The following is a 14,852-nucleotide window of genomic DNA, read 5'->3' as shown; positions in this document are numbered from 1 at the left end:
CACCCTGGAACCAAATAAATAATATATATATATATATATATATATATACATATAAACTTAAAATAATGGCTTAAAATAATAATCTTAAACTTAAAATAAAATAAAATTGTAAAAATAGAAAAAAAGGCAGTTTGGTTTTAAAAGAGCCAACTTAAGAGTAACATCACTTTTTCTCTCGTGAACATGCCAAGGAATATTACAGGAGTGCAAATGTTAAATTTTAATTCAGCAATAAAATAAAATACATTTTGGTTTGTGAAATAGACCAAAGTGAAATACATACAACATTTTGGGGTTAAATTAACAGCCAATTTATGTACATGTGCGTACATTTTGGCCTGTTTCTTTTTTTAAACTATCGTTTGACTTCAGAAGATTTGAAATATATTGCATGAGATGCCTTTACCAATTTTTGATATTTTTCTAATGTTTTTTTTAATCCATTATGAAATCCTCATTCAGCATTCATTGTAACTGTATTGAAAAGAGCACTACCATGACTATCCTCAAATTTTACTTTTGTATTCATGAGTAAATGATGATGAAAAGTGTCATTTTGGGGTGAACTATTCCTTTAATGGCTTATTTTGTAATATGCATATTTCTTTTTTTTTAAAAGTTATTTTAAGGGCTTTTTATGCCGTTTATTGTGATAGGACAGTAGAGAGACGACAGGAAAGTACTGGGAGGAGAGAGGGGAGCGGGATCGGCAAAGGACCCCGAGACGAGAATCGAACTCAGGTCACCGTGAGCACAGTTGCGCTATATGTCGACGCACTAACCACGAGGCTATTGGCGTCGAAGTAATATGCATATTTCAAATTTAAAGATGGACCTACTATTTCATGGCCAACCAGACCCTCCAGGAGTTCAAGAAGACGCCGGCCATCACACAGATCAATGAAGAGGTCATCGATAGGGGGTCTTCTTGTCTGGAGAATAAACAGAACTTATAAAGGCTGCAGGTCTTTATTCAGTTCTTCATACACAGCATTGTACTGTGAAGTTCTTTCAAACGAAAAATAACTTTTTGCCCACAGCTCTGCCTTGAAGCAACCACTTCTCTCTCAGTTTGAAGGACAAAGAACTGATGTCCTTCCTCTGTTAACACACTGTAAAAGGACGCTTACAGAGTTACAAAGAGAACGCAGAAACCTCTGTTTTGAAACACCTTACCTAGAAGCGCAAAACGACAGACAAACAAATCTAAAGCAAACATTCAAACATTCACACTCACATCCTGACATAGATAAAGGTTAGTGACAAGAATGTGAGCGAGTGTCAATCTTAACTTTTAACCTCAAGATCAAGACTATGTGCAAGTGTGAATCTTAACTTTTAACCTTGATATCAAGCCTGTGTAACGAATCAGCTCATAGGAAATATGAATAATTAATCATAACTAGTTATAATTAATTATGAATCTTTTAGATCCGCTGTAGATATTTAGCTGACCTCTCAGGGTCAACTGTCTTGTCAATTCTAAGAACGTTTCGGCTTCCTGGGGTGTTACGCATCGCGGGGGAAGGGTCCATAGGTCCTCATATGGCTTGTTAACTGAGGGGTGTTACAGAGTATTTGTTAAATATAGCTAACGAAATATATATTGTGTGTTTGATTGGTCCAGACGCTACACCTGTCTACCTTACATCTCCTCATCCGCCCACCATGTAGTAGGTGGATGAATAGCAACATTTCAGTTTGTATACCTATAACATGCAATTCCAGGATGCAACAACAGAAATCCATGAAGATTTCTCAGAAAATCGCAGTTTAAAGATTTCCTTAATTGGTTAATCAAAACAGATTTTGCATGATTAAACATTTTTTATCTGACATTAAAAGGATAGTTCACCCAAAAATGACAATTCTGTCATCATGTTTGGTTACCAACTTTCTTCAAAATATCTTTGGAAGGTTTGGAACAACCTGAGGGCGAGTAAATAATGGCAGACTTTTCATTTTTGGGTGATTCGGTGTTACCTCAACACACTATTAAAAAAATAAAAATACTCAAGTCACATTACCTTAGCAAACTGTGAGTTTATCCATTTCGTGAAGGTTTTCTTTTGAACATCTTCTCTTTCATCTGAAAATGAGAGAGAACACTGTCAATACAGTCCAGTTAAGGTTCAACTATTAAAATTTCATTTCAAACAAAGAAACCTAATACCAAACAAATCATAGTCATTTAACACCTTAAGAAATGTAAAGCTTTACAGCTACATAACAGCATATATCATCAAAAAAAGTAGCTTGATTATTAAAGTAGCTACTGGCAAATAAGAATAAAGTCCACCGTGATCAATGGGACGTATTCACTCTGTTGTGGCATTTGATATGAGGAAGGTTAAATACAAAGAGACTATGAGCAAAAAGCCCCTGAAAGACCCGAGAATGGTTTGAGGGTATATACAGATCAATGGTCAGCTGGCATTCAAAAGATTACTTCTGAGAGACCGAGGGTGTAGATCAGGCAAGCTTTACAAACACAATGGCTGAGTGGGGTGAAAAATTGATCAGAAAAGCCAAAGAACCTGCTTATAAATTTCTCTATTATTCCTATTCATTTCTAAAGCACAGGATACTTAATTGCAAACAAGCAATTGTAAGATCAAGAATCCAGGAACATTTGTTTGTAAAAGTCCTCTTTTTGGTTGCCTCACTCAGAGCCGCCAATAAAGACTACTGTTGATAAAATGCCAGAAAGCCACTCTTGTGTTTGTAAAGAGAGTGAAAGAAATGGCGGGTGTTGGGAACATTAAAAATCAATCAGTACAAAGAACATTTAGCTTTCATATCACATTAAAAACTTGTGTTGTTCCCCGTTCTAATATTCTCCAATTGCTTTGATTCGGATCTCTGTGCGCTACCCTCTCGGCTTGCTTGAGTTTGAGATTGATTACAAAAGCGTAATTCTTATCTAGGGGCCCTGATGATATTAAAGCGAGAGTTCACGCCTATAATGAAAACTCTGTCATCTCTTCTCATCTTCGCATGGAGCACAAAAGGAGTTATCTAGCAAAGGTGGTCCTTGCTCTCTATCCACTTTCACTGGAAAACAGCAGCTTGGACGTTCTGCAAAATATCTCCTTTTGTGCTTCTCGCAAGAAAACAAGTCATGCTGATTTGGCAACAGTGTCATGTTTGGGCAACTATCTCTTTAAAACCTTTCAAAACAGCGAATCGTTAAGAAAGAGTAATGTAGCGTCTGCGTAGAATCATGCATGATCTTTGGGGTTTTATGGCTTAAGAGACCCTTTTAGCCTTTTGACATTTGCATATAAATTACAGTTCTGCAGTTGGGCAGGTGCCCAATGGACTGAGAATACCCTCGCTCACGCAGAAGCCGATATCAAACACATGCTCTCTCAGTTGCAGAAAATGACTGTCACTCAAGCAGAGCTAAGCGGACATAACAGGCGTGACAAACGATTCCTGGGGGCCTTGCTCGGAGCTGCTGCTGCTGTTGGAACCCTGTTCAACCTGGGAGTGACCAGTGTCAACTCCGTGAGCCTATCTACCCTGAGGCAACATGTAAGGGAGATCCAGACTGAGATGCCCCAGCTGAGAGAACAACTCACACTACAGGGCCAAACCCTACAGACTATAGGCAAATCATTAAAGGGCACCTTGGTGGTTCTGAAAACTCACAGTGTCCTGCTGAACCAAACTGTGAACTCCGTGAAACAGTTATTCTCTGTTATACAGAATGATGTTGCCCAAACTCAGCTGGTCACCGCACTGATGTCTGACATGCTCCGTGAGGTGAGCTCCTCCATTGACAGCCTAGCCATGGGTAGAATTCCTCCGTATCTGGTGCCCCTGAGCCTAGTACAAACAGTGTTATCCTCTGTAACTACCCGTCCAGCTGACCCTCTTCAAGCCCACCTTGCCTACTCCCTGGGAGGGTCCATCCTGCTACATGTCGACCCCGAGCACAGCGAGATGGCGTTTCTTCTGAATCTACCCATCATTGAATTCGACAACATTTACAGACTCAAAGACATTGTCAATGTTGGATTTTGGCAGGGAAACACATCAGAATACACACACCAGATATGGTAGCCTACCACGACAATAACCCACAGTTATACTTGGGCTCGGTGGACGGACAGATCAAGTAATGGTAATATTGATTCTGCTACAGTTAATTCAAAGATCTAATCTAAATATTTATTATGAATCATAACCAGTTATAATTCGTCATACATATTTCCCCTTTTGAGCTTGAAATTACTACAGTAAGTATTGCTTTGATATGTCCTTGTACACAAAAAGCACTGGGTGGTGAATCACAAGCTTTCCAGAGTCAGCGTGGATGACAGCATTTTCATGCATAATTGATTTAAAGCTTCCAGTTGTTTTTGCCACCATTGCAATAATCATCATGAAATGGGTAGTTTCAGTTCATTGTTCCCATTGGTCAGCCTACACTTCAGCTGACTGCATAATCACTGTAGCATGGCTCAGATTTGTTTCAAGCCTGACTGTACCATGTCATGCTTATAATCGCAATAACACACACTCTCACACGGTTTTGCTGTAATAATATGACAGAAGAGTAAACAGCACTGAAAAATTCACAATTATCAGTATTACTAGAAAAAGTCCAAATTAGTAGATAAAAAGGTCAATAGTTTCTGCTATCCCATGCAGATCACATTGTTGGTTCCTGAAAGCCATTTCCATTTCCATTTATCATGTCCGAGGTTCATTTGAGTTCTTTACTGTAGAGAATGGTGACTTGTAAAGGCATCTCAACACCGCAAAAAGCACCAATTATGAACTATTCTTATCGTGGATCAATAATTTCTGGAGCAAATCAGATATCTCTTAATGTTCCATAATGCCAAAAGTCATTCCTTTACTTGATTACCACAATCCGCTTCAATTAGACTCTCAACCCCCTTGACAAAATGTGCAGAATACAGCAGCTATGCAAAAAGGAAAAGCTGATTACTCTAAGTCTTTTGCTGCAAAGGGAACCTTCACATTATCTTACAGTATTACTGATATTGATCTACAAAGCTCTAAATTAGCTGCTTTTATAAGCTCAGGATTTGACAGGGAAATTATATTTCTGCCTTCTTCAGGTTTGGAAACACAACAGGGTAGACAACATCCCACAGTGTCCCTTCACAAACTGAATATCGAATGCCTAAACTTTAAGACATAATTCATTACCACATTAATATGCTGTAATTCTAGTTGGTCGGATGGCTCATTTGCTATTAAACAAAAACTAATCTGCACCATAAAAGTGAAAACACCCCAAAATTAATTTCTGTCATTATGTACTCAACCTTCCAAAAGTGCATGTCTTTCTTTTTAACACTAAGGCAAAACGTCAGAGCTGTTTTCTTCCATACTTTGAAAGTGAATGGTGATCAGGTGCTGTCAAGCACCAAAAATTATCACCATAAAACTATCATAAAAGTAGTCCATATGACATGCATGCTATATTTCAAGTCGTCTGAAGCCATACAATAACTTTGTGTTAGAAACAGCTGTGGCCAACGTTTACTTTCATTATATGGAAGAGAGCAGAAGGACATTCTGCTATAAATAACTCCTTTTGTGTTCCAGGGAAGAAAGAAATGGGTTTCAAAAGACTTGAGGGCGAGTAAATGATGACAGAATTTTTAAGTTCACTTAGATGGAACCAAATTAAACACATTGTAGGCTACCTGACATAACATCTTTCGCAGAGTGCTCTCAATGCATTACAGATTCATGCAAAAGAGTGTGAACAAAGATCTGTCAACAAAGCCGAAGGTCGATGTTTTGCAAAAGCAGAGGTGTTAAACTCCTTGCTTGACGTCCTCCTGTCAAAATATGCAATTGTAATCAACAGCCCATAATAGTTGTTTTTGCCCGGTTGTGACAATTATCATTTCTGAAACACCCTGATAATAAATGTTCTGCAATGAAAAGGAATTTAGCCTTGGCTCTGTAGGTGATAATAGCAAGTGTGTTTTAATAAAAAGAACCCAAATGGGTTAAGCATTATTCAAAACAAAACAAAAGTTAATAAAACGCATACATTTGAAAATGTAATTGGACAAATTTATAAAACTGCTGGAAATTAATGGTGCAAATGTGCATTTAAAAAAAAGTGGGAGAACTGGAGACAAATATAACCAGGATCTGGAAAATATATATATATATATGACAAAAGTGTGTGTGTGTGTAGAGATAGATAGATAGAGAGAGAGAGAGAGAGAAAAAATAAACACTGATATTTTAGCAGTAGTGGTGTTCATAACCAATTTGGCAACCAGAATTAAGAGCGATTAACCCTGAGTTATCGTCATTCTAAATACAGCTTTTAACCCCCAGGTTGAGGAACGTTACAAACTTGCAATTCAGAGGTGGGGTTACCACTGCTTTTTACCTGGGTTAGGAAACCCTGCTTTAGAACCACAGGGTTAGAACCACTTTTACAGCATCAACCCCCGTCATGTGGTGCCAAATGTGAAAAGGCGGTGTTAGAATGTTCCTAACTAAATATGCTCCAAGAATGTTTTGCTAACGTTCCCATTAAGTTTTGAAACGTTCTTACCAAATGTTCTTTGAAAGTTCACAATGTATAATGTTTTAACATTTTACAAACATAGGAAATTATTGTTGAATGTTCTCTATACCATCTAAAACTAGTAAGAATTCATGTTTAAAAAAGTTAGACAAACGTCCAACTAAATTAATACAGAAAAACGTTCCATAAATGATGTATAAACAATATTTTTGTGCTACTGTTTTGAGAACGTTATTAGGAACAGATGACATAGAACAAACATTTTGTTAATGCTGCTGGAAGAATGTTTGTTCATTACTTTTAATGAGCCTTGCCAGAACGTTATAAAGTTCTGAGAATGTTTCCTGTTAGCGGACTTGATGCTTAGCAAGACACCCTATCGCGTGTCTCATATTCACATGCTCAATGAAAATGTCAAATGGTGATGAAACTTGTGAAAAAGAGACCGTTTCATTCTTACCTTTATAATTTATAAGACCATTCAGGAAAAAACAGGCTAATATATAATGAGGATGCACAATGCTAGAGCCTTTAAACGGGTCACGTGCTGCATAATTTGGGAAAGAAATCAATTAAATCTCTGTGTGTGAAAATATTCAGATGTAACCCCCAATTAATACAGAAAAACGTTCCATAAATGATGTATAAACAATATTTTTGTGCTACTGTTTTGAGAACGTTATTAGGAACAGATGACATAGAACAAACATTTTGTTAATGCTGCTGGAAGAATGTTTGTTCATTACTTTTAATGAGCCTTGCCAGAACGTTATAAAGTTCTGAGAATGTTTCCTGTTAGCGGACTTGATGCTTAGCAAGACACCCTATCGCGTGTCTCATATTCACATGCTCAATGAAAATGTCAAATGGTGATGAAACTTGTGAAAAAGAGACCGTTTCATTCTTACCTTTATAATTTATAAGACCATTCAGGAAAAAACAGGCTAATATATAATGAGGATGCACAATGCTAGAGCCTTTAAACGGGTCACGTGCTGCATAATTTGGGAAAGAAATCAATTAAATCTCTGTGTGTGAAAATATTCAGATGTAACCCCCTTTGTAATCGTTAACATTTTCATAAGTAACTGTAATTTAATAACATGTGTTTTCTCAGTAACTGTAACAGATTACAGTTACATATTTTGTAATTAAATTATGTTACATGTAACTAGTAGTTACTCCCCAACACTGACAAAGTCAGTTTATGAAAACCTAGGATTAACTGTAAATCCCAGGTAAAGTATGGGAAGTGAAACGTGAAACAAGATAACCCAGGATTCCTTTACTCGGGATTTGACCCAAGGTTAACCATTTCAAGTGTGAAAAGCCCTAAACAGTTAAAGGTCTCAAGGACTCTACAATCTACAAGCACTGATCTTGCAATGCAGATCATTTAATGCAATTATGAGACCATGATAATGTAGCCTATAAATGCATGTATGTATATTTTTGTTATTTATTTATCAGTTACAGTATAATACAGCTTTTAATTTATCTATAGATGTTGAGAGATAAAAATAGCATCAAATGGCTGTGTATATGGGAGTGATTGGAAGACTGGGACTAGAAGGAATAATAAAGTATAAAATAAATAAATGAATCTATAGAGCCCGGTCTGGCAGACAGAATAATGTGTGCAGACAGACACGAGAATGAAAGCATTGCTTGCCATTGATCGGAGGCGTGTCTCCAGGCAGGTGGCAGCTGCTGCTGGATTATATCCGCCCTTGTGCAAATAGGATGATGGGGTGACGGGTTTGAGCCGAAGCTAACGGGCAAATACAAAAACGCTGGACGCACACACCTGCTTTTAGCCGCCTAATCTCAGCACACACATCCGAGGCAAGACGGTATTCACAGATTACAGCCATATGTTTTCCACCACAGCATGATAATGTAGCCTATAAATGCATGTATGTATATTTTTGTTATTTATTTATCAGTTACAGTATAATACAGCTTTTAATTTATCTATAGATGTTGAGAGATAAAAATAGCATCAAATGGCTGTGTATATGGGAGTGATTGGAAGACTGGGACTAGAAGGAATAATAAAGTATAAAATAAATAAATGAATCTATAGAGCCCGGTCTGGCAGACAGAATAATGTGTGCAGACAGACACGAGAATGAAAGCATTGCTTGCCATTGATCGGAGGCGTGACTCCAAGCAGGTGGCAGCTGCTGCTGGATAATATCCGCCCTTGTGCAAATAGGATGATGGGGTGACGGGCTTGAGCCGAAGCTAACGGGCAAATACAAAAACGCTGGACGCACACACCTGCTTTTAGCCGCCTAATCTCAGCACACACATCCGAGGCAAAACGGTATTCACAGATTACAGCCATATGTTTTCCACCACAGCCACCTCTCAATTTACAAGCGCAAACCCAAATGTTTCGATGAGCCTAGAAATACTCCGTGTCTACATGACAACAGCGCATGTGATTGAACTGCGTGTAGTTTATACAGCAGCGACTACCACCAAACTTTCTCTCGCATTCGTCTATAAAATCACGACTGATTACAAAGTGTACACATTTAGCCATCAACCAGTAACGCGTACGAGAAACAACAACGAAAGACACCCCTACACGCGTAATTAACAATAAAACAACATTTTCCGTGCGTGAGAGCAGATCCCGTTATAGACAAGACGCACCCGGCTGGAGGATCTATTGTTAAATCTGGTTAAATCTTACGTGTCACGCCGTAATAAAAGCCGTCAACAGCCGAACAATCACCTCACACTGGAAGAGTATTTCAGCATGATGATTCAGTCTTACCTAAATGAGCATTTTACACCATAACAAACGCAACTATTTCCTCAGTAATAGGTTTTGGAGTCGCAGGCAGCCGCGTTTGTGGTGTGTGTCCGTTACCTGTGTATATAAAAACAGCGAGCGCAGTTTGATTATCCGGCTTCCTTGCTGTTAAACAGACTCGTCCATGCCTAAAGCCGAAGATGATATGGTGAAGGAACTGTGGGTGGACACTTTTGCCGCTTTATTTTCTCGTACTCCCTCACTTGGGTGCAGTTATAGCTCTGCTGTGATCCGCTGATACCGGCAGGTGTAACGGTGTTCTGGCATGCGGGCTGATTGACTACAGCTCTATCTAAAGGGGAACGATAGTAGCCACCCGAGAGGGATCGATATCACAAGGATGCAACGAACAACTTTATTAAACTTGTTTGTGCTAGATTGTAGGCTAATTACGTACGTGAGCAGGGTGCCGATAATAATGAATACGTTTCAATTTGAGTTCCTTACATTTCAGTAAACAGGAAAGTTGAATTACAAGTTAGTCAGCGCACAAATTCGGTTAATATCACGAACAGAAATCGCGGTAACCATAGCAACAGCACGGCGCTCCATCACTTTTGGTTTGGAACGCGCAGAGAACGCATAACATCAACATAAAACACTGTCATTATTTATCATATTTATTTAGCCTGTTCTAAGTATTACAAATATACATCAAAACATTAAGAGTTTGTTTCAAAAGTCTTTAAGGAAAGATAGTTGACGGTTAGCATGTAGGGCGCCAAAATATAATTTTGTTTGCTGAGGACGAACCTCAAATGATAGCTCGCTCAAATTTTCTTTTTTAAAATCCTTGAAAAAGAACCGTGAAAGTCATTGTACCCAATTACCACACTGTATAATGCGTAATTAGTATGAAATTATTTTCTGTAGCCTTTAATTACAAGTTGGACATTTAGAAAATAAACTGCACTGTTAAAAGAAACACCGTTTACCGTTCGTTCTCATCTCATCTGTAATACGCCTGGGGTCTATTAAAAATGGATGAATTCCATACAGTGGTCTGAAATGGGCCATTTCATGTTTTTGTGCAGTTGGTGGCACATCTCACATAAAACCATAAGACTCAGAACATCACCATGCCATCTGTACATCTGCCAGAGAAATCCTAAATAAATAACAGTCTGTGCTTGTAATCCATTCTTGTGAGATTAAAAAAATTTTAAAAATGAAATGATCCCACTGCACAATGGAGAGAATTATTTTATTTATGTCTCTTGGAAGGGCATAATCATATTTGCTCCAGAAAATATATTATTATCTCATCAATAGTTTCTTTTTCCTAATGTAATAAGTTTGCACTGTATATTGCTCTGCCAAATTTTTACTTGCTATTGAGCTAAACAGAAGCAGATAGAAGTTGCAGCAAACTTGAATCAGATGAGGACAAAAATAACATTCAAAATACAGGTTGCTGTCTTTAAAATAGATAGATTTTTCATCATACTGTCATTCAATATTGAAAAGATCTCAGTTAAACATTTATTCACGCATCAAAACATGTCTGCTATGCTTCTCATTTAGAGACCATATATGTGCAGTATTTACATTTAATGTAGGCTACTAGTTGTTATTTGAATTTTTTAAATGTCAACCAGGGGTGGAGATCTCATTTCAATATCATTTTTCTTCACCCCTGATGCCAACCACTGCTTATTTGTATAACTGAAGTAAAGAGTGAACGGCAAATGCCACAAAAGCCTCCAGGGCTTTAAAACACACCCTGATAGAGAGCAGTAAACACCTAAACTTCAAAAAGTATTTTAGTTCAAAACTTCAGCATTTATATCTGTTCACTCCACATTGTAAAATGAGAAGATACTGGAGACACCCTTGGGGATTCCTCAGAATGCCACCCATGGTGGCAGTCAAACATGTAACTCAAAAAATAATACTTGTTTGGTATATATAATCCTCAAGTATCGATCAAAATTAGAAAAAGTCATTTATTCATAATTTAATTGCAAACAGTTTCTCAGTAATCCCATCATAAAGTAAAACACTTTTGCGGCATTTAAAATGTAGACATTTCTTGAGAATACAATACTTGAGGCATCTTTTTTTCAGTGTATGCTTCTCTGGTTATGTAATGAAAAAATGATCAGAGGTCTCCAGTGACTGAGTTTGCTAAGAGAGATGTTCAAGAGATCTGAATGATGTTTTCAGCAGAACTTGCTCAATACTGCCTTACAGTGGCTGCTCATACAGCATTATATCTTCTACAGTATATATATTCCCATTAAAGCCAAAAATAGAAACACCAGTACTATTGACTGTCCCTGGGAAAGGCCCAAGCAAAAAAGGCTGACAACAAACCCTGCCCCTCTCCCCACAAGATAAAAACAAGCTTTTTTAAAGCTATTTAAAAGGCTTAAATATAACAATTTTGACAGCTGGCATAAAATATTTTATACTCTTTGATAAAATGTGCTCTCTGGAGTATGTGAAGCAGAAAGCATAGTTATTTCGAGAATTTCTTAAAGTCAGAAGATTCTATAGCAGATGTCAACATGTCAGTCACTTCTGCAGACCTCATGCAGTGGTATTTACCACAAAGACAGAATGGATACTATAAGCAGAAGATAGAGTTGCAACCTCAAATTGTCCCAGGAGTCAAACTGTCTCGTCCAACTGTAAAAATGCCACTGAATACCAGGAGCCTCAGAAGGGTTCAGTAACGCATTTAAAATAAGATATTAACGTAAACAAAATAAATAAATATGTGATACAAACAGGACTTTAGAGCCAGGAATAACTTCAAGTTCCACAAAAAAAAAAAAATGTTTTGGGTGAATTAAACCAAAAAAAAAAAAAAAACATTCAGGTAATTTCCCCCCAAAATCAGAAGGCTAATTCAAGTTCCAAAAAAAAAAAAAAATGTTTTGGGTGAATTAAACCAAAAAAAAAAAAAAACATTCAGGTAATTTCCCCCCAAAATCAGAAGGCTAATAATAATAATATTATTAATAATAAGTGAATAAATAACTGTATTTTAGGTATAAAAAGCAAATGATATACACATTTTTGCATTGACATTATTTTCATGAAGATAATTAATAAAAAATTACTTACAAACATAAAAAAAATCTTCTAAGCATATTTCTGTCTGAGATTGTATATTAAAGAATATTTATCCCCAAATTTCTCTTTATCACATGCATGCATAAATAAATAAATAAATAGTCATTTTTCATCATACAAAATATAGTATCTATCTTATTTATGTCTTTTAATTTTGGGGTGAAGTATGAGTCAGATATTATAGCTTTTGTGAAATTCACCCTTCTACTGTCTAGAAAACCATTTATATACTGGTGCTTTAGAGCAATGGTTCCCAACCCTGGTCCTGGAGGCACCCCAACACTGCACATTTTGCATGTCTCCTTTCTCCGACACACCAGTTTCAGGTCTAATGAGCTGATGACCTGAATGAGGTGTGTTTGATTAAGGAGACATGCAAAACATGCAGTGTTGGGGTGCCTCCAGGACCAGGGTTGGGAACCACTGCTTTAGAGAAATCATACATTTTGAAGAAGCCATCAGAAGAACCAAAAATGTAACAAAAAAAGACTTTCAGTTTCCAAAGAACCATACAGCCAACCCATGAACGAAAGTGAAAATTGGTTTTTGATATTTTTGGATACAAATATTTTTTTTTGCTAAACCCAAAAGCCATTAAATTACCAGTGTATGGCGCGATTTAGGACAGATAACAGATGTCCTCTATTAAAGCTCTGTTCTCAGAGGTTTACTGTACTGTTTGTGTCCTGTGGCTGCTCATCAGACTGTTGACTCATTTGCCTACTTTCTCCTAAATTTCACTGCTGATCATAAACACACTCGCACAGAAAACACAAGAGAAAGGGTCTTCTGCCAGCAAAACAACACACAGCGAACAACAACATGGCTAAATCTCCAACAAGGAACTCTGAAACCCAACACTAGGCAGCTGCAACTATTTCAAGCTCTTTAAGACCTGTCCTATTTCCACCCGAGAGCATTTATAGATCACTCATGATCCCTACTGAATACAGCATGACAGTGATGAAAAAAAATATAGATGTGAACTCATTCAGGGTGGAGCATAGGCCAGAAATTAGTTTTCAAGTTGGATTGTTCAAAATGTAATAGTAAATGTTTTTTGAGTAGTAAATTTGAGTAACAAAATGAACAGACACACAATAAAACGTGAAAATATGATGCAGTAAATATAAATTCACTAACACATATGTTGCTGTATAAAATTCGATTCGAGTTTTTATATTACTTTGAATATGGCTAGGAGTGCTGCTTATAAATATGATTAAGCTGAATTATGTTTACGTAAAAAAAATAACTAAGGCATACTATTTTAGCACTTAATGAACATATTGAAATTCATGTACAACATGTAAAGATTCCAAATAACTTAAGTAAATCATAATTTCTCCTACCTGATCGAGTTTTGATAATTTCTCCGAATTCATCCTCAAAACCTTCCTCCCATTGGTTCTGTTGGCTACCTGCTTCTGCCATGACACAAGATCCAAACTGCAGTCGAATCCTTTAATCCTGTAGTTTTATGAACAGAAAAAGGAAGGAGACACCAAGACCCCACCAATGACGGGAATCGCTGCCCTGCGAACAAACTGAACCTCAAATACAGTACTGAATTTTTGTGAATAACACAGGGACGAGACTGTCTGTGGACTGTTATGATAGGGGGAAACGAGCTGTCAAGGCATCCAGAGAAGCAGAGACAGGTGGCAAATTCTACTCGCCTTAAAATAGAGAGTCGTTATGAAGGCCTGCTTCATTTCACTCTCACACACAAAAACTGTTTTTTCTAACAGCAAAGGACTGGTCACCATGCCATTTGACAACAAAGGACCAATAAATGGTCTTGGAGAAAAACTCAAGTTCACAATTTTATCAAGCGTGACTTACAGTACATTTATTATAGCGACAGTCCCTCCGGAGCAATCTGGGGTTAAGTGTCTTGCCCAAAGGCTCAATGGTTATAGCTCATAGATTGCTCCCTGTGTGGTTGAATCTCTGTATCTTTAGTTATCGCTCCAGACTTTTAACCCCTATGTTACTCCACCGTCCAAAACCTTAAACTTATAATGTCTGTTCAGTCCAAAACAACAACAATAATATATTAAAAACATTAATATTGTGGAATAATATTACATTTTAAAATAACTATTTTTGGCTTGAAACTTTGAATATATTTTAAAAGTGAATTAATTCCTGTGATGGCAAAGCAGAATTTCTTCATTGATTATAGCACTTAAAACCTGGAAAAGTCAGATTTTCATGCTATGTCACCTTTAAATAGAAAACAGTTATTTTAAATTGTAATCATATTTTTAAATTATTACTGTTTTCACTGTATTTTTATTATTTTTTTTTTTAAATAAAATAAGTACAGCCTTGGTGAGTATGTGAGATTTCATTCAATACACACACACACACACACATATATATATATATATATATATGTAA

At 37.0% G+C, this 14,852-nt stretch overlaps 1 protein-coding gene across 1 annotated transcript in view; it reads right to left on the bottom strand.

Annotated features, from left to right (window-relative positions):
• LOC107723158 (dystrophin-like) overlaps positions 1 to 14,012 on the bottom strand; it is a 106,035-nt gene extending 92,023 nt beyond the window's left edge. The window contains exons 1-3 of the mRNA XM_016531684.1: positions 13,799 to 14,012; positions 2,028 to 2,089; positions 840 to 932 (exon numbers count right to left, since the gene is read on the bottom strand). Coding sequence (XP_016387170.1) covers positions 840 to 932; positions 2,028 to 2,089; positions 13,799 to 13,880 — 237 coding nt within the window. The 5' untranslated portion in view covers positions 13,881 to 14,012. The remainder of the gene's footprint in view (positions 1 to 839; positions 933 to 2,027; positions 2,090 to 13,798) is intronic.
• Positions 14,013 to 14,852: the final 840 nt, after the last annotated feature.

Source organism: Sinocyclocheilus rhinocerous, unplaced genomic scaffold, assembly GCF_001515625.1.
Source record: "Sinocyclocheilus rhinocerous isolate Xijiao unplaced genomic scaffold, SAMN03320098_v1.1 scaffold1325, whole genome shotgun sequence".
Lineage (NCBI taxonomy): Eukaryota > Metazoa > Chordata > Actinopteri > Cypriniformes > Cyprinidae > Sinocyclocheilus > Sinocyclocheilus rhinocerous.
This window is presented reverse-complemented; position numbering and strand designations above follow the sequence as displayed.